The following is a 21,390-nucleotide window of genomic DNA, read 5'->3' as shown; positions in this document are numbered from 1 at the left end:
TTGATATCCATTGTACTTAAGCCCATTCAACGAGCTTCTGAACGTCCAATGGATGCCAAAGCACAAGAAGAAACACGTATCACCAAGTATGAATTAAAGAAGAATGGTTAACACTCTGTATCTATTGGCAGATAGACGAGCAATTAGTTCTAATTTTGAGAATAAATTCAATATCCGTTGAACTTATCGGATTGCTTCTGCCTAGTGAAGTATTTTATTGAAACCCCGTGCTAAGTATTCCCCGCAAACAAAATGTGTTAGTCAGGCTAATTAAAAATAAATTGACGTGATCAATTAAGAAAATAGAGAATAAAATTAGCATAGTTTTGCGCTTCACAAAAATAGAAGTTGCTCAGTTTTCTTAGCAAGTATAACGATGCAGAGCATGCTCCGCACAAAACAGTGAACTCTTCACTGTCTCCATTTTCCACTTACACAGTAGACAGTTCACAGTTGGCCAGATGCTTTCGCCGTCTATTATCCGCTTCTTGAATTAACAATGAGTGGGCCCATACGTGAGACAAAAAGTTACCAGATTGTGTCTCGTGGCTGTGAATGATAGGACCCCGACCCCTGATCACTGCCAAACTTTATATGTGAGACAAAAAAAATCCTGATTGTGACTTACGGCTTGGAATGATTGGACCCCGACCCATGACCACTGCCAAACTTTATATGTGAGACAAAAAGTTACCAGATTGTGACTCGTGGCTGTGAATGATAGGACCCCGACCCATGATCACTGCCAAACTTCATACGTGAGACAAAAAGTTACCAGATTGTGACTCGTGGCTGGGAATGATAGGACTCCGACCCCTGATCACTGCCAAACTTTATATGTGAAACAAAAAGTTACCTGATTGTGACTTACGGCTGGGAATGATGGGACCCCGACCCATGATCACTGCCAAACTTCATACGTGAGACAAAAAGTTACCAGATTGTGACTCGTGGCTGGGAATGATAGGAGCCCGACCCCTGATCACTGCCAAACTTCATACGTGAGACAAAAAGTTACCAGATTGTGACTCGCGGCTGTGAATGATAGGACCCCGACCCATGATCACTGCCAAACTTTATATGTGAGACAAAAAGTTCCCAGATTGTGTCTCGTGGCTGTGAATGATAGGACCCCGACCCATGATCACCCTGTCAAACTTCATACGTGAGACAAAAAGTTACCAGATTGTGACTCGTGGCTGGAATGATAGGACCTAACCACCCCAACCCCTCATACTCCTGGCACATAGGGGAAAAAGGTCTCTTATTGTGACATGTTGTTGGAAATGATACCGCCTGTAGCCGCCCATCCTCACTGCTAAAATGAAATAAAAGAGTCAAAATTTCAAATTCAAATTGATTTATTGATTTATCATCTATTCGGCTACAGTCAAAAACTATATATATAGTACAAATTAAAAACACGTGGTCATTTAACAATATTCCAGATTATCATACCTCATTAGTATGTGAGCCAATCACGTCGCGTCATTCACGACCACGTGCCATGCGATAATTTTGACTAGCTATTCCACGGCATTGTTCCACGGCTGACGTCATCGATGACGCGATATTGCAAATGGCGGCCATTAAGATTTCGACGAAATCGACGATAAAAAACCGCATATTTACGGCGTTTTAAGCCAGGAAGTTGCACAGAGATACTGTCAGGGTCTTGAATTACACCCACAAAGTAGGTAGGTTGCATTGGGTGGGACTGTTACATCCACGAACAGAAAGTACAAGGCATTCAAGTTGGGCCTGGACTCGCTTCAAACAAACATCGTCTGCTAATGTAAACACACACTGTCTACAGTACATAATGTACACGTCTTGGCTCCATACATGATTTGCGTATCCGCCGATTAAAAAACACTTTGACAGTGGTTTGGGTCGCTGTGCAAAACCTGCTGGGCCGATTTCTTCAAGGTTTGGTTTAAAGCCTCGTGAAATAATTTTTGACCTGACAAATAATTTCGACTATTGATTCTATGGCTTGACATGCAATATTTATATAATATTCAATGGTATTCTTCGTTGCGCAGAGAATGTGCGCAAAAGCAAACACACAGTAGAATGTTCACTGTTTATTGCGATATCGACAACAGTGAAATGCTCTACTGTGGTATAGTAGAGAGTACCAGTCAGTTGGCCGCGCCCCCGTTCGCAGCGCCAAAAGAGCGTTTCTCTCTGCGTTGCGCTGCTACTGTCACCTATCGGTAAAAATTTGATACTAATTCGCGCCATATTTGTGGCAGAGACTAAAACCTCTGTAGCATGCACGACTGTTCGGGGAGAGCGATTGATCAAAGATGGCGAAATTGTTAGTTATTGAAAGAAAAAATTGGTGTTTATTTCATCAAATTCCAAGCAAAATCAACCGAGTTTGATCAATTTTTCGAAATATGATATTTTCGCAATCTTCGCTGAACATACCTCACTCAAAGATATTTTCCAGCTTTGCGGCGATATTTGGTAAATTGATTTTTTGCGAAGTGGTTGACCAATCCTAAATGAATTCATATCTTTTAAAACATTTGAGCACCCGGTTTCCTAAATATTTCTTTTTTGGCACTTAATTTGGTGATTTTTCGAAGAAATCTCATTAATATTTATGACGTTTTGGATCACGTGATGTTAATCAAGCCGTTTTTCGCGGCAATTGCGTGCACGACGCGATATTGTAAAAATATTTTAATGCACAGCGTGTCTCAAAAAAATTGTGGTTAAAAGTGAGAATGGCATGATGGTAGCCTGTTTGAGTTCTGTTGATAAATATGCTTAGTCTGACTATAATTTCTACAACTTGTGGCCAAATGACCAGATGATTTTGAGCCTTTTGATAAAGCTACTGGTGGAATAGTCGTCAGAAATGTCAGAGCGACAGTGACTGAGTGAGTGTTATGTTATTGTTATGTTATGAGACTGGAGGTATGTCATGTGTTCCACCATATCGTCATTGATATTGACCAGGAATACTATCGATTTGTGTGGATGTGCTCAAACAGTAAAGCATGAGCCATGATTCTTCACTTCCGAAAAGATCCAGGTGACTGAGATGTCTACTACTACTGTTGGGCAATCCGGCTGATTCTTCAGAAATTTCTCTGTATATCCTCTGTGAAAATAAACTTTCTCATAATGATATATCTTTTGTTTGTTTGGTAATTTTAGTTGCCTATGTTTAGGCACTTTTTTGCCAGATTTGCCTGTAAAAGGCTGCCATAGTTCAGGAAAAGAAATCATATACTCATTACAATGTGGATCTTCACGGTCCAAAACACCAGGGCCTACTAGGTGACATGGCTCAATAATAGGCATTGTCTGGTAATTTTGGACGACCTTTGGATGGATAGTTTATTTTCCCTGACCCTGGCCTGGGTCTGAACGGGCTTCCAAGCCATCAATGATGCTTATAAAGCCGGGAATAGCCTCATCAGTACCCCCACAAGAGTTATTTTGTGCCAGACATCGCGCACAGAACTTGCCATCATCTCATTTTTAGAGTTGCTGTATCAGTAAAAGATAATACCAAAAAGCTGATAAAGTATGTAATTTGAGCAGCATGACCAATGCCAGTGTTAAAGGTGTAAACTTAACCTATTACAGGACATCTTCCTGCAAGATTGTGATTGGTTTAACTTGAAGTTTGTCATCAATTTGACTGTTGTAATTGTACATCCAGGCTGTTGTCATTCAGGAAAAATCTGCTTTATCTTTCAGCTAATACTTTCACTTCTCCAGTCAATCGGGTTTAATGAACATGTCAAGCTGTTGAATGGTGTAAACAATCATTAGCAAATAACGTCACGAATGAAAATAAGTTTGATTCCTTCCACTTGAAAAGTTCAGCAGCACCACTTGCAAGAATTTGAATTTGGCATTGTGTTTTACACCCTTCAACAATTGACTGTCTGTTTGTTATTGGTGTTCTTGTTTCAATGTTAGCGTTTCACTGTTAAAGAGTTTCAAGATGCAGAAGAGAGGATTAGTTATCTTTAATGTTAAGTTTCTTCTTTGCATCATTTTGTCATTAAATTTGGGCAATGGTGGTCTCATGAAAGGAGGGATGGGACGGCAGGATGGGCTATTGGACAAGTTTTCATAATCAGTATTCTAGAATACGTTTTGTAGCGATGGTGGCGATCCTAGTGTTCGGGCCTCTTCGGCTCAACTTCGGGTGTGGTCGGAACCTAAATCCGGCTGCAACATTTTCTGACAAAAATCAGAGGCAACTTAAACGTATTTTCTAGCCGTGCGGCAGAAATAATCATTTTTACTATCGTGTTATTCAGTCAAAGATACATATAACAATAAATATCAGTCATTACTTCTGAGCACGCGCGATGTTTTTGATGAGTTAGGTGCATTTATTCAACAAAATTACGTGAAAAAATTGCAAATTTTCGGGCGACGACCGCTGTTCAAAGTCACGTAAACAGCAAACCTCAGGACTTTTTACACTTTTTTCTTAATGAAACTACTAATTAATGTTTCATCTAGAATAATATGTTCCGTTTACATGTCATTCAGAAAGATTTTGGCAAGTTTAGGATCGATTTCCGACTTCATATTTTTCACGCCTAAATGTACGCGATAATGAGCTCGTAATGATATGCAGTGACGTCATAGCGCAGAGAGAATTACGCGGAAATGGGGCCGCGGCCAACTGACTGGTACGTTGAACGATGAGAGAGGTATCACTTTGTTCGTATAGGTCTTGCCAACACTTGTTAGATGTTTAATTGCAATCAATACTTGGTTTAAGGATGTTCTGCTTGGCGCCTAATGCATATTGCAACTTGAATATGATCAGTCATGTCCAGGCATCATGCGGAAGTGATCAATGACTATTGGTTTCACGCCGATGAAATGTGTGCGAGGGAAAAGCATTCCATTTGAACTGATTGCTAATATTGGATATGGGTTATTGCGAGCTGGGCACCGCACTTCGAAACCTGGAACTCTTGTCAAATGCATTAAATTGTTGTCCTCTCTAAATGACAACCTAAAAAGTGTAAAAGATCTATATTTCCCTTTATTCTTCCGTTCGAAAAATATTAATCCGCTGTTGACATGATCCCATGTCCCATGATAGATTTTTCCCATATATAACTTCGGCTTGTAAAGCAGTCTGTAGTAACCTTCTTTGTAGCGAAATACAACTACTGTCCTTTTCTTTATGAGATAAATCAAAATATTTGCATTCGACCACACTGCCCGATGAGGAGGGCGGACCTGCTTTTTTTCAGCTTGGACGGACGTTATCAAATTTGGATGAGTAAATGCAATATCTTGTTCAGAGCGATGGTCAATTTCAAAAAGAATTAGATCGTAATAGGGCTTGCAGCGTTTGGTTGTTTTGGTAAGATTTTGAGTCGAAACTATCACATGACTCATGTCATCTGACATCACTGGCCTGCATCTTAAACCAGTCATGCTGTAGTTCACAGTAACATGAGATACAAACCTTCCGCTATAACTGTATAAATCTACAGACAACCTACCGCGAGGGGAATGTAAACAGAACACAAGCAGGTATGCTTTAAAGCATAATACATCAGTGACCTGTTCCTGAAGGTCAAAAAGATGTTTTTGTGTAGGAATTGATCCTGGGTAATATGCAATAAAAAAGGATGGTGGATTCATCCATCGGAAATTGCCACCACATGAATGTAAGAGAAAGAACTGTTGTTTAGGACAGTAAACAATACACAGTATATGATTCGGAGTAGTTTTCTTCAGTCGAAAAGTTCTTTGTAGCCGAAACGTAGCGAATCTCTTCGGACCTATGGTGAGAAGAACGCGAAGTTTGGTAACTAGTGACCTTCCGCACTGTCAAAACGTACCAGTTATCCATATGGAAAATACGTACGTCGCATACGGGTAAGTGATACTTTAGTCAGACATAAAATGAGCTTGAGCTTCGATAACTCAGCCGTACGCAATTTGTGAACAGCTCATTAGATAGGTAGCAATGAAAACGCCTCTGATTTCTCCAAAAAAAACTTTACAAACGAAAGCATCTTCAACAAAAGCTACAATATTTCTCAAACCGGATAGTAATATGATAGAAGACTAAATTTAGCTGCAAATGCGAGTCAAATCGTTCAATATCATGCGTATTGCATCACGTATTGAATACAGTTCTTATACTTATGCGGTACCACGTGTCTTCCAAAGTACACAAACTGATGACGTCGTACGCAAAATCGACAGGGACACGTTATACAGGCAGGAGATTCGACGGGCTGAAAGTATCTTATATCGCATATGGTTGGTTCCCCACTGGACTTTTGGGATGCTGCTCGCTTACACTTATATCCGTCAACACCTGACTATTTGGTCATGATTTCAATGGTTATTTAGCCGTGTATTAATCTTTACGATTTCCAAACTTATAAATCGAATAGCATTGATATTGATAAGCTTTGTATGACGGGGGAGGTACAGAGAATAGAAGAGCAGTCGGTGGTAGTTTCCGTGGATTCCCTTTTCCGCCCACTCGTCCAAATTGCAACAGCACCTATATGACACGTACGTGTGTGTATTGCAGCAGACACGGACTGGGCCCTCCTCAGTACGTAGAGGAAAACAGGTGTTGATAGTAATAACGTTAGTGTGATACCACAATTGGCGGCGCATAGTGTCAAGCAGGGGTATTTCCCTCCTGCTGGGTAAGTCCCACGTCCAAGTAAGTTAAGAGTATGTTCAGGGTAGGTTTATGACCCTTGCACACTTGTGCCTCATGCGATGTAATTTTCCGATCCGAATGATGATATGATTTGACGCTGTGGATTCAAATACGAAAAGGTCTATTAGTCAGTAGGGTTTCCGAGGATATATGATAACACTTTGGTCATTACCTCTACCTACCCGCTCCATCCAGATGTCTGCTCCTTTTTTGTTTAATTTTGTACCTGTCCCATCCTCATGCTGTGATGAATGTATTGTGCAAGTGGTTTGCGCTTTGCACTCAACACTAAAACCTACCACATGTCTTCCCGATGGTAGAAAAATAGAGCACTGCAGTAGAGATCTCGTCAGAGATACCTCCTTCTCGGTGGTATAGCCTTCCCAATGCACTCGCTCAAAGATTCTCAAAGAATTGACCATATGGAATGACAATATAGAATACATAGCCATGTGTATGTATAATACACTGCTGAGCAGTGGAGAGACATGATGAGCCATGGTCTAATGGAAGGGTTTTCATATGATTTATCGGATTATTTCAAAATTACTAAGGTTCAGAAAACCTCTAGATATTTCTTCACTTTTGACTCAGTAAAGTTACTTTAAAAAACTGACTTTGCGTTATTAAGTTGAGTATTGGACCAATATTGAAACATCTGATTTCGATTTCCTTTAATGAACACGGTGAATGTATTACTCCTTCAGTATTAAAGTATTGCACGTTTTTCCTATTTTGTTTCGCATCGAACATCGTAAAAAACGCGTTGTCCGTTATTTTAGCCCTCTCAACTTGATCCTGGCCTAGGAAACCTTTCGCAGCCGAGGTTGGACTTAAAGGACCATTGGTATCATTAAGACCAATATTACCAAGCTGTGGGCTGCCCAGTCACCTCTTATTCTACATAAAATTACATGTAGTTTCCATAAGAAATTGCACAAAAGAATTAAGAAGAAAAAAATTAAAATCTGACTAAATTATCACGCTATTCCGATGTTACTCCGATCTGACCCGAGTTAGCCTTCCGTGGGTCGATTCTCTACTAGCACTTGTAATGCGCTGCCTGTAGTCATTGATCTAAACAGCACTGTGACGTCTTGTTGTAGATATATATTTTCCTTGTTGTTAAGCAAATCTGGGGGAGCCCAAATCAACATCGGTGGCGGATGACATTACTTGCTGTTTTTCGAACACTTGAATATACACTGCGCACATTCGACTTCTTTTCCTAACGCGTCCTCGAAAAACAGAGAAACAAAGAGAAATGGGGAAGAATGAGTAATTTGCAAGGCTTTAGCCACCCAAATCTCGGTTAAAAACACTGCCTTCACTGCCCTCAGTGACCCTGCTGACGAGGTGAAATGTAAATTACGTCACAAAATTCCCCGGCATCTGGGAGCGGGAAAGAAATTCGGCCGCTAGAACAAGCGTAATTTGCAAGATACCACTAGAGATGGCCAACTCACACTACCTCTCACAAATGTAAATGGAACCGACTAGAGGGGAGAACAACTTTTGTCTCTTTTTCACGAGTCACCCCTCACTTAAAAAAAGGATCCAGACAGCACCAAGGTAAGGAGACCATTACTTAAGGAACCCGAGGCGGAGGACCTTGGTTGAGTTACCAAGACACTCGAGGGTGGAGCTAAAATACAGTCCAAACCCGAGCCGACAGGCTATGTTTGGACGAAATTTTAGCTCCACCCGAGAGTGTCTTGGTAACTCAACCAAGGTCCGAAGCCGAGGGTTCAATTTCTATTCTAAAATACCTCAAACTTAAAAAGATAGGCCACGAAAATAACTTGAATATGTGCGAATTTGGCAAATTCCATCCATCGCCGGCCCGGCCGGAGCGCCGGTAGCGCCGTTGTTTACATTATGTTACGGCAACGTTACAGAAAATGAGACATGTACATTTTGTACAGCGCGCATAGGAAGTCCGCATCGGCTCGCTCAAGTGATGCTAAAATCCGCGCAAATGGGCTATTTGGAGCGTTTTTCTCGGCAAATATGTGTAGTGCTCATTAAAAAACTTAGGGTGATTGATGCTTCCTTGACTGATTTGTGTTTGAAGCAGTGTTTTGAGAGCCACAAACTTCTGAAGTGAGCTGAAATTCCATTGACTTGACGTGTGCATGGTTTCCACATTTTAGTGCAACCCGAGGGAACTTTGGTAGAGCATCTTGGTTGCGTGTCCAAAACACTCCGCTCTCAGAACGAGGCTTATGCATTTTCCATTTAAAAGTTGACTTTACGGTACCAAGGTATTTTAGAATTGGTAATCACACTCTGTGATATTAAACTCAAGGTACATCAAATGATAAAAGACAAGTCCCGGTCTTCAAAAAGGCCGACTGGGATGAAGTCGGAGCAGAAATACGTGACCTACACCCCAGGAGGAGAGAAACGTGGATGAAAACTGGTCCGTCCTCAAAGCTGGAATACAAGGCGCGATCAATCGACACCCTAAACGAAAAGGCAAAATAGTAGTTTCAGCAGAAATCCTCAATGAACTATTCAAGTCATCACCCAAGAAGACAAGGCAGAGGATCTCCCCAAACCAGACGGCAACAGGAAACCGGACATATATCACAGCTCAACACCAGTGAAGAGGGCATTAAGAAACTGATCGAAAGCATCAACCCCGGCAAGGCCTGTGGCCCGGATGACATCCACAACCGGGTACTGAAGGAGGCGGCTGCAGAGATAGCGCCACCCCTAACGGCTATCTTCAGACAGTCACTGAACACTGGGCAGCTCTCCAAGGACTTAGTCACACCAGTTTTCTAGAATAGCGACTGCTGTACGGAGCCATACATTCGATCGAGGACCAGCACACTTTGCAACAGCTCCTAAGAAACCTTGAGATTTGGGCAAAGAAATGGCGTATGCAGTTCAACGGACCAAAACCAAAAAGTGTGATATATCACTGAATTATTTTTGATAAAGTTAGTAAGGATGCATGAAATGTCTGCTAAGTATCATACGGCGAGTATAATGGCCCCTGGCCGTTTCATTTTAAGTCAAAGAGAGCACAATACAACTGCATGTGTATTGTCAATACCTATGAATGCATATTGCTGTCATTACTGTATAACAATACTGTAATGTCATCTCTAAATTATCCATCCTGCACCCAATAATAAGTGCAATCTTAATGTCCATACGAACAATTCGGAGATTCCATCAAACGGTTGAGGCGATGGCAGACATGACGATACTTTTACCAGTTCTAATATTAATATATATATTTGATGATACATGTACTTTCTAAAGGCTACTCAAAATAATGTTCTTGTCAAAACACTAAATTTGCAAAGAAGACAATTACTTTGAGTCTGCCCGATCACGGAAGTATGTTAAATAATACTTCCATAGCCTATGATAAGAATTAATTAGATCAAGCTGAGAAGCAAGAGGACGGAACGGAAATATACAAGTACTTCCGTGGCATATGCTAAGAATTCAGCTATAGTATGAATGAATGGGAGCAGGCGAAACTTTGGACAGTTCCTTTATAAACATAGTTGTTAAATTAGAATTCAGTTACATTATAGAAACTCCATATTAACTACTACATTGAAGACATGCAAACAAAGTCTACCTGATTACAGTATTCTGTGCACACCATACATGAATGCTTTCATTATCTCCTCAGCTCTAACACTAAAACTTATGAAATAGGTTACTGTACTCTTAATAGGGCAACACTCTCTTGGAGGAAACATATACGTAGACAAGGTAATTCCTTCAAGGCACACTGTTGTAATTAACGTTTTATAAAATATTGAATTTCACCTGAGATTGATAAATCCAGGTACATGCACTGTTGATTAAAAAAATGCATTTAATTCTTCTATATCAGTCTTATTACTCAGTACTTACCTTCAGTTATTTCAGATACTTGTAATCAATTGTCCATATGTTTCAGTCTGAAACTTGCAATCTGGATCAATAGCCATAGCATCAGCTCTGGCATATTTCAAATACTGTGATCCACTTGTGGCAGATATAGACAAATATTACTGTAATAACATCACAATGGACCCCCGCCCCCAGCCCCCCCCCCCCACCTCCCATGACGCCATTTCTACTGTACTATAGTATCGGTTGTAAGATGCCCTACCCATAACAAATGTGTCATGTCTAAACACGGTTTACCACACCCTCCAATATCAATCACCCGTCAAAAATGACGGCAAACTACCTTCCTAATCCAAACTGTGGGCAATCATACAGTGCTATACCGCATGAAAAAAGAGTCTAATGGTAACATACTTTACATTAAGGGTAGACAAGTGCACATTTTAATGACAACATGGTCTAGACAATACAAAAACGTGCCCCACATAACAAAGAACTGACCAATGGACTCTTCTCCTGGCATTGTATACTGTCGTTTGTCCACATTGATCCATATCCCACATGCATTTCCACACTCTTGTAATAATCCTATTAAAAAGGCCAAACTAACATGACCGCAATATGTTTTTTTTTTATTTTCCTGTTCTATGTGCTCAGCGAAGTAAGATAACATCATGCCTATAACCGAATAGACATTTAGCTGTAAAGTATCAAGCCCTGATTTGTACTTACTTCAGACGCTTGAAACTATTCATAGCATTGGTTTCTGCTACTTAAAATTAGTGCTGCAAAGTTCGATCGACATCCTGCCCACGGTGAGTGAGAAGTATTGCATTCCCGTAGGTCTAGAGAGCAGCATATCATAGGTTTAAACATGTGAAAATAATTGAAAGAACCAATACCTGAATTGACCGATATCGATTGTACTGTACTCATAGTGAATTGCGAGCAATACGATTATCACCGCCTATCTCTTTAAACACTGAACCGATCACGTTAATGAATGATGCTACTCGTATATACAGGGTGTTATCAATAATAGTTCAGGCAGCACGCATGTCCAGGCAGCATCCATGTCCAGGCACCATGCTAGTCAAGGCGCATGTCTAGACAACATGCACGTCCAGGCACCATGCATGTCCAGGTACCATGCATGTGCAGGCATCAAGCATGTCCAAGCACCATGCTTGTCAAGGCACCATGTATGCCCAGGCACCATGCATGCCCAGGGTCATGCTTGTCAAAGCAACATACATGTCCAGGCACCACGCATGTCAAGACGCCATGCATGTCGAAGCAACATGTATGCTCTGGGACCATGCATGATCGGTCAGCAAGTGGAGGTGATAAATGATTGTTTGTTTACGCCACATGAAGTATGACCAAAGTATTCCATCTGCTTCGAGTGCATATAATATATTTTAATAATAATAATAATAATGATAATAATATTTAGATGATTTATAGTGCCAGAATCCACTCAGAGTGATCGGTGACACTTTACAAAAGAGAGACATATTAGGAGTGGTAGCGACCAAAGAGATAGGATTTAAGATGCAATTTGAAGACTGAGATGCTGGCACATTCTCTCGCACTGCGTGGAAGTTGATTACAGAGCCTTGGGGCTGCAGTGGAGAAGGCTCGGTCGCCAAACGTTATCAACCTACTCCTTAGTCGCACCAATGGAGTTGTTGTTTCTCACACTATGCCAAGAAAAATATTGTCAACTGCATGTCTCTAACTGACACCCTCACATGTGAGAAGGATTTATGATTGTTTTACTTTTTGTTCCCAGCTGTAGTGGAAATGAATATCCAGTGTCGACACCAATTTGCATCATCGTTGACTCAGATTCCTAACTTCTGCGGACCAATTTTTAGTATATCTTGGTTTCCGTGGTATCTGATATTTCCTTTTATTGCATGGCCTTTCCGTGTCCAAGACATGCCAGAGACTGCTAGGTTACCAGGATACATCACATATCACACGGAGTTCTTAACTGGATGCGGAGGGGGCAGGACTTTCATATGAAAGGTGGGAAATATTCATTTTCCTTCAAAAACTTTTCCCGAAATGTTTACCTAAACCATGGGTGTTTTTCTGCCCTAGCACTCCTCATGACCAGGTTGCCCTTTTGTTACATCATAAATCATAAATACCTTATTCTCGGGGTTCCCGAGTGACACTGTATAAGATACACGCGCATTTTCATTGTGCAGGCGTCTGCCATTTCCCGAGTTTCCGATCCCAAAATTGCGGCCGAGATACAGCGCTTGGTTCACGGAGACCGGCTCGAGATCGGGAAATCTATCACGAAAACTGAGGACGTCATACGCAGGAATGGGTTCTTTCTCGGTGGATTTCTCGACGTTACGGGAAGCGAAAACTCACTCAGAGGATTATCACGCAAACAACATTGGTCCAGTCTATTCGCTTAAATTCAAGAATTAGCTCTGCATGATTTCCCAGTCGAGGCTTATAATACGAGATGAATTCGGTACACAGATTAGGCACCCTTTTGGATTAACGAGAGATTACGATGCTGGACAGAATCCGATCGAAATACGAGAAAAAATACGAAAATACAATTACACCCCACACAACGGCTCATCGATATCAGATTATTTTTCTTGATCATTGAGACTGTCTCATCACGCTGCAAACAGGTGCTATATAATGCGTGCATGAGGTAGAACCAATAGGATCGATGGACGTGGCTTCTTCAAGAGGAAGTCTTCGGAAAACATCGACAATAATCGGAAATGGTCGGGTCGTTTTTTAAAGACGGAATCCTAGCAAAGGGGGTTTCACGGTAACGTCACAGCATTTCTTCAAAATGGTGGCTCCCATGTAAACAAAAACACCTGTTGCATTCGACGTTTTTATCGATATAAAATCACATGATCAACTACCTAAATAAACAATCACGAACTAATACTTCAAAGTGTAATCCACTGGTAGATGATTGAATTCAATAAATGTTCACAACAGTAATGTTTAATTCAGAGTCTGTGATTAGTACTCCGACTTTTATCACGGTAGATGTTTGCAGCATATCCAAATGTTGACATGGAGTGACCTTCACATTATGCAGTTGTTCTTATTGATAGAAGCAGAAAAGGGAAATTCCCAATTATTTCCCCCAAAAATACGAACTACTGGGACAGAAACCACCATAGATCCCCTCGTTTTCTTAACTTTTGAGCCCTGTGAAGATGACCAATATTTTGCCTTCATAGGGATGGGTTGTGTACATGGTGTAGTGTAAGATGCATTACGGTGATCAACTGGAACTTGACGAGTGCCGCAACCTGAAGAACAAACCACTGGCGGAGATCAACTACGGCAAGGCATTTATCACAACCATGAGAGAAATGGACGGTGATAAACTAGGGCAAGGCAAGTGTCTCAACAAGAGGAAATGTACTTTATCCAAGGACCTAGATTAATATCTCTCAAGATTGTAGCCTATTTGCAGTATAGCCCGGTGGGTGGCACCGGACGGATCGGAGTACCTCTCAATTGCTCAGAATGCGTGTAGACTGGTAGAGAGAGGAGCATAGTCGACCTGGATCTGAGTGGCCCAGTGGAAACATCAGCGGCTGATGGGCCCTGGTTCCATTTTCGATTGGTCCCGGTATAGTAATGGGAGAGCGGGCTACTCTCATCGACACAGCGTAGCTTTGTATTGTTCATAATGTCCTAGTTTGTGAAGCTCAGCTCAAGTTAATATTTTTAGAAAGTGATATTAACACCGGTTGCAGGTTCAAAAAGTAGAGGCCACCGAATCGATGTCCGAACCAGGCCGTGGGTTCATGGCAATGGGTGCCTTGCCCTAAGTGACACTACAAAATAAAGCACTCGATCTCCGACACCAGTGACAGCCGTGTGCTCCTCTCATCCTGGCACGTCGATTTCCTCCTTTGGTGAATCTTCTTCTTCTTCTTCTTCAGCGTTCGCTCTGCACTTGGAGGGGTCATTCTCCTAGGAGTAATCCTCCTCCAAGGCGGGATGAGCGTATCCTGCGTGCCACTACGGTAAGGCGCCAATTGGGTTTATTGGCCTAGTGGTCCGACTTTGGCGAGAGAGATAGAGTCCACGCAAGCTACTCATGTTTCTCACTTGGTGGGGTCTTAGCTTGCCCTGGCATAGACACCAGGTACAAGGAACCTCGGTTTTGAGTCTCATTCGAAGGACTGTGAATTTTAGTTCCTTGAAAGCCACGCCGGTTCATCCAGACATACGATCCTGGGTTCTCCCCGGGATCGAACCCGGGCCCTATTGCGTGGTGGCCAGCAGTGTAAACCACTAGGCCATGAGGCTCCTTTTTTGTGAATCAATACACTATACGATGTGTTCCCAGACCCTAATAATATATCCTATAGTTATCAATAAATTCCCCCTTTTTTCTGCCGTGTAGCGTTAGGGCGTCATGTTTTTTAGGGTACGCCGGGGGGGGGGGGGTACGTTCATTTGATAGAGGGCGACTCTCTTCGACAGCGCAGGTTTCCTCTAGGGTCACCAGCTTCCACCTGCATGTACTTACAGTACAATCATCCAATATCAGTCCTTGCTGACGCTCAGCTCTCAACTCAATATTTTAAATACATGTAGCCAAATCATCGAACTGCTCTCTGTGCATTTCTGGGTCTGTGATTATTTATATCAATATTGTCATCTAGAAGTGGAAGGCTGATAGACGATTGAGACCTGGGCAACAACCTCTTAACCTCAATGTTACACTGGTATCAACTGGATTTAACCGGCTCGAGCGAGTTCAGGAGTGGGACATAAAAAATGATAAGAGTGTAATTTGTCTTATCATTTACAAATGCGCAAATCACTTAATTTCAAACATCACACCAGGACGGGCCCATTGCGGAGGAACCATGCCGAAAGTGAAAGGTTTGTGCTTTAAAACATTTGTAAAGTCAACTTTTGATCTGACGGAGAGAACTTCAACCGATTTTCTCCACGTGGCCCTGGTTTGACCCAAACATTTTCCTCGTACAGAACATGTATTTACTGTAAGATGGTATGAAGCCACCTGTCAGCAACTTCATGAAACGTAATCTCACAGGCCTATCTTGCTCTTGTCGAAAGTCTCCCTTTAAATGTACATCGCCATGTAAAGTGTAACTCTAATGAATGAAAGAATCCAACACTGTGACGTGTGGCAGATATTACAGCATGATCGTTTTTGGCACGACTTTCTGAGAAACGGACAATAGTTAGAGGTGGTGGTGGTGGTGGTGGTGGTGTTGGTGGTGTTGGTGGTGTTGGTGGTGGTGGTGTTGGTGGTGGTGGTGGTGGTGGTGTTGGTGGTGTTGGTGGTGGTGGTGGTGTTGGTGGTGTTTGTGGTGGTGGTGTTGGTGGTGGTGGTGGTGGTGGTGTTGGTGTTGGTGGTGTTGGTGGTGGTGGTGGTGTTGGTGTTGGTGGTGGTGGTGGTGTTGGTGTTGGTGGTGGTGGTGGTGGTGTTGGTGTTGGTGGTGGTGGTGGTGTTGGTGGTGTTGGCGTTGGTGGTGGTGGTGGCGGGGGGGGGGGGGGTATATTCAATTTAAGGAGTCTTTTGAAACCTGCAAACTCCCTTAATAATGTTGTGTAATCGTGTAGGCATAAACTATTTCATGGACTATTGCAGGTCTATTGGAGCGTCTCAATGATGGCGAATACGTCATTGTCGCGGAAGGCTACCTTTTCGAGTTTGAAAGAAGGGGCTATCTCACCGCCGGGCCTTACACGCCCGAGGTCGTGCTGGAACACCCCCATCTCGTCAAGAACATGCACGAGGAGTTTGTCCACGCCGGCAGCGATGTCGTTCTTGCTTTCACGGTAAGGAAGCTTTTCAAAAGACCTGGTGCTTCGAGCCTGAGTGCTTTCGTTTCCCTTGGTTTTAGGGCCTCCTATAAATATAACGTGCAGGTCAATACCCCAGCCTCTAGATTCCCAGACTCAGCCATCATCGAAAACTCAATCGTATGCTCCTCCACTCGTACACATTACTGAGCTCAGTCGTTCGTGCCGAGAGTTGGCCTCAAGTTCAGGGTGTGGCTCAGTCGACGTCAGATCAGTGATTTTCCGGACGTAAATTATTTTGAGAAACCGGGCTTTCTTCCATCTGATCGAATTGCTTGTCTTTACATTATTGTACCTGTAGAACCTTCATACACATTTTTCAGTATTATGGAAACCGAGAGAAGATGCGTCTGATCGGTTGGCAAGATCGTGTAGAGGAGATGAACCGGGAAGCTTTACGCCTCGCCAAGGAGGTGGCTGACGAGACGGGTACTATGATGGCTGGGAACATTTGTAACTCGACCTACTACAATCCGAATGATGAGTCGACATGGGAGGACATCCGCCAGGGAATGGAGGTGGGTGGAATGGAACAATGCTAAACTCTGCCACTGATTAATAAATAAGTCCCCAGTTAACAGGGTATTCCTGCCCTCTACTTCTGTATGTTTCTTTGACTTGCATCTTATCAACTTCATACTTAAAGAGCCATTATTTACAACACAGATCACTGCCTTTAAACCCATGGTCCCCTTATTGCTATGCCCAATAATTCTCCCTTAAAGAGATATTACATCCGTCACATTCTTGCTTCCAGCAACAAGTTGAATGGGCTGTCGAAGCAGGTGCTGACTATATATTGGGGGAAACATTCTGTGAATACGGCGAAGCAAAGATGGCGCTGGAAGCTATCATAAAGAATGGACAAGGTAATCATTTCTATTTCTTCTCCTCCTAATTTTGCTTCTTTCTCGCATTCACTCTAACGTTAGGTGTTAGGTGCTGGCCCTACCTGTCTGGTTTAATTAAACCATCCAATTCGCCCTAATGCCAAGACCTAAGGGTTCCTCAAACGCACGTTAACATCATTGATCGACTCAATTTCAGGGAAGCCAGCAGTTATGACCTGTGCACCGTCGGTTACCGATAACGTCGTGTCCCAGTCCATGTCAATGGTCGAGGCTTGTCGCTTGTTGGAGGAGCAGGGGGCGGACGTGATCGGCCTCAACTGTGTTCGTGGACCCCAGTCAATTTTGCCCATGATTAGAGAGGTCAGGAATGTCTGCAAGGTGGGTTATTGTTACTTGATTACTCCATATGAGGGATGATGCATTATGTCTTATCTCAACAAGCGAGAGTCCTGAGCTCAAAAGATATACATTCTTCTGCTATGCTTTCTCAGCTGCAGTCCTATTAGACTTATAAACCTCAAGTCTATGGTAGATATACATGTACATTATATTCAGTCTATCTAAAACTATAAAAGGACCGGGTCTACTGACCCCAAAAATGTCATTTAAATTGATGAGTTAAAAGAAGGGAACCTGTATGGAGAAGGATGCGGACTAAAAATGCCATGGACGTGCCAGCTACCTCTGAGTCGACATGATGAAGCTGATGGTGAGGCGTGACACGGAGAAAACTATCAAAGAACCGGGTCGAGGGTCCGAATGATGAGTAAGCGGAGGGGAGATGAAGGGAATTAACATTAGGTCGTTTTGATGCGACTTTACCAAGAACTAAATAACGTATAAGCTTTGAATTGTTACAGTGTTGTAGCAATGATCTTGTGTCTTCTTTCGCAGATTACTTGCATTATTTCTTTAAATGTTGACTGCAGGGCCACATTGCCTGTCTTCCAGTACCATACCGATGTGATGCTGAGCACCCAACCATGCAGTCACTCAAAGGACATGACACAGGTAGTGCATTTTATTCAGTAAAGCTTATCGTTCCTGCAGGCGATAACTAGGGTAAGCACACAAGGGCAATAGTTTGGGTAAGCACACAAGGGCAATAGTTTGGGTAAGCATACAAAGGGAATAGCTTGGGTAAGCATACAAGGGCAATAGCTTGGGTAAGCATACAAGGGGAATAGCTTGGGTAAGCACACAAGGGCAATAGCTTGGGTAAGCATACAAGGGCAATAGCTTGGGTAAGCATACAAGGGCAATAGCTTGGGTAAGCATACAAGGGCAATAGCTTGGGTAAGCATACAAGGGCAATAGATTGGGTAAGCATACAAGGGCAATAGCTTGGGTAAGCATACAAGGGCAATAGCTTGGGTAAGCATACAAGGGCAATAGCTTGGGTAAGCATACAAGGGCAATAGCTTGGGTAAGCATACAAGGGCAATAGCTTGGGTAAGCATACGAGGGAAAGACAACAGCTCTCCAATAGAAGCGCAGTATCGTCAATCCGTAAAAGCATAAAGCGCCCCCCCCCCGCCCATTGCCAGAAATTAATGGTAGGCTCTTGTTTTGGAAATACGCTTGTCAGTACAGTGTGTCGACTCACCTATTCTTTGGTTTGATCTTAACTACGAGGTACGTTCTTTTTCAGGTACTCGGGCTTTTCCAATCGACCTTGACGAATGGTTTGTCGGGCGAACTGGGGTGGAGAACTTCACCAAGGAATGCATGGACATCGGTGTCAAGTACCTTGGTCTGTGCTGCGGGGGCTCCGCACACACTCTTCGGACCATGGCGGAGACAGTCGGGAAGAAACCAGCTGGAAGCAGGTACGCGCCCAAGATGGAACTGCATACTCACTTCGGTGATAAAAAGCGTGGAGTTGTCACGTACGATATGTCCATTAGGGATCAGATTGAAGGTGGCATGAACAAATAGTGAAAACGTCGGTGATCATAGACCAAGTCTTATCATATAGACGGTAGCTCAGATACTCCTGCACTAACATTTTTTTACAAATTGTGGTCCCAGAATTAGGTCAGATATACATGGACATTCAAGGGAAGAAAATTCTAATTTATTAACAACACGGACATATATAAATGCATGTGGAGGCCAATGGTTTCGGCAAATCTAGTCCGATCACACGACATTGTAAATGACAGAAGCCCGCTGTCAATAATCTACATTTGTTTGTCATCGTTCAGACGGCGACATGACAATTGTTCGTATGTAGAATGCACTTCTGTAAGCGATGTCCGTCACTTACTTCAATAGATGTAGTATATAATTCGCCATGCTCCTAAACAAATTGCCTGACTAAATTTTTGGAGAAAGTTAGATATCTGCCTATCTCAACTCCTAACCACGTGATACACCTTCTGTAAAAATGCCTATCTCATTGAAAAGTTCATACAAGTAGAGGTGACACTTAGTGGCATTAACAAGAACTAGATGTTCCTCGTAGTAAATGGAGGCGACGTCTAGCTGGGTTCCAGCTGAGAATTTGGTTGGACACAATATTATGATATCATCAGCATACCAAAAGGCACAGGCAAAAATTGTTCAAACAAAGCACTCCTGACCAGAGTCGACCAGAGCCGGAGTCTGACCAGAGCCGGAGATAGTATACCCCCTTGCTTCCTTTTATATATTTGCATAGGAGAGATCAAACAAACACATGTGTATAGTTCAAGCTTTATTTACGAACTGACTTGCACATAACATGGTAAACGTAAAATAGAACGAAACATACATGGGAAGGGATTAACCCTCTATTCACAATAATAGTCTTATTCATAACACACATCACCGCACATCATTGGAAGCAAACGAATGTGTTCTATATGGAATGTTAGCTTTCAAATGCGTTTTCTGCATTTTCTGATATCTGACGGAGAAGTCAATTATAACTTAACCATATAAACTCATAACATTGATACAATTATACGATTATCACTGCCTAATTTCTCTAAACTCTGCATCGACCACGTTGATGAATTGTACAGAAGAAGATGTTGACCCCAAGGTGTTTCCCCAAGGTGTTTTTTTGGTCTGCAAAAACTTCTTTTTGTCACGAGTGACTGACATACGTATACCATCAGGATTTTAATATCCGATTGAACACAGCTCGGAGGGTTAAAAACACTTTCATTGTGTTATCACCTAAACATTTGAATACTGTTGGTGCAGCCTGTATGCGCGAAGTTCGCCTAATTGATATTGATAACAATGCGGGAACGTATTATGTATAACCTGGACTGAATAAATACCGCCAGAGCTGTAGTTGACAGACACATGCAGAAAAAAACTTATCTTTGCTCACTACTCTAATTAAGGTGCCGTTTTTAAAGCAAAATTATTTTTTGCACGAAATTTTATCAGTGTGATCTTCCGAACTCCAAACGTGGCGTCAGGAGAGCTGAACATCGTTTTAATAACTTCTGACGACATAAATTTAGCAGGAGTAAGTGTTCCTTGTCTCAATTTGCTTCCGGACAAGTGCTTTGAATAAATGCTGCTTCGTTTCCGGAATCATGAGACCTAAATATAATGACTTCTGGGAATGAACATTGAATCAACCTCCGTCTTTACGGTGTTATACTATTGCTATTACTAACGGTTTAGTAACCTTGGTGCTAACTTTAGACATGTGGATAAAGATTAGAGGTCTAGGATGGGACGTTGGGGTGGGGGTGGGGGGGGGGGGGGGTGATTACAGTGATGTATGAACCGTTAAGCAATATACACAGAAGAGCTGCCTCGAACAATAATCGTTCGATTTCTCGCATTGTTCAGCATTCAACAAAACCGATATCACGTTCCGTATCACCGAAACAGAATACAACATCGATATTATAAAACAATTTCTCCAGGATATTTGTTTTCAAAGGTACGAATCTAGTGTGATTGAATTGAAACTTTTTGAATATGTTTGCAGAAATATATATGTTCTCTATTCACACTGTTCTCATTACGTGTCCCATTGACTGATAGGTTGATGAAGAGCGTTATGCTACGTTTCTATCCATATTATGTGGTTCTCTGCAGTGGTAGTCCGATTGCTAAAAGGAGTTCGAGTTCACCATCATGGAGGTGTTTACGTTGATCAATATCACAAGTTAA

General features: G+C 42.2%; 2 protein-coding genes across 2 annotated transcripts in view; one reads left to right on the top strand and one right to left on the bottom strand.

Annotated features, from left to right (window-relative positions):
- LOC135498016 (NPC intracellular cholesterol transporter 2-like) overlaps window positions 1-21,390 on the bottom strand; it is a 98,129-nt gene that overhangs the window by 22,848 nt on the left and 53,891 nt on the right. The window lies entirely within an intron of this gene.
- On the top strand, window positions 15,349-20,949 carry LOC135498158 (betaine--homocysteine S-methyltransferase 1-like). Its single transcript, XM_064788335.1, has 7 exons — window positions 15,349-15,463; window positions 16,200-16,390; window positions 16,738-16,932; window positions 17,172-17,283; window positions 17,462-17,643; window positions 18,195-18,276; window positions 18,917-20,949. The coding sequence occupies exons 1-7, from the start codon at window positions 15,448-15,450 to the stop codon at window positions 19,201-19,203; spliced, it is 1,065 nt and encodes a 354-aa protein (XP_064644405.1). The 5' UTR covers window positions 15,349-15,447; the 3' UTR covers window positions 19,204-20,949.

Source organism: Lineus longissimus, chromosome 13, assembly GCF_910592395.1.
Source record: "Lineus longissimus chromosome 13, tnLinLong1.2, whole genome shotgun sequence".
In the NCBI taxonomy this organism is placed as follows: domain Eukaryota; kingdom Metazoa; phylum Nemertea; class Pilidiophora; order Heteronemertea; family Lineidae; genus Lineus; species Lineus longissimus.
This window is presented reverse-complemented; position numbering and strand designations above follow the sequence as displayed.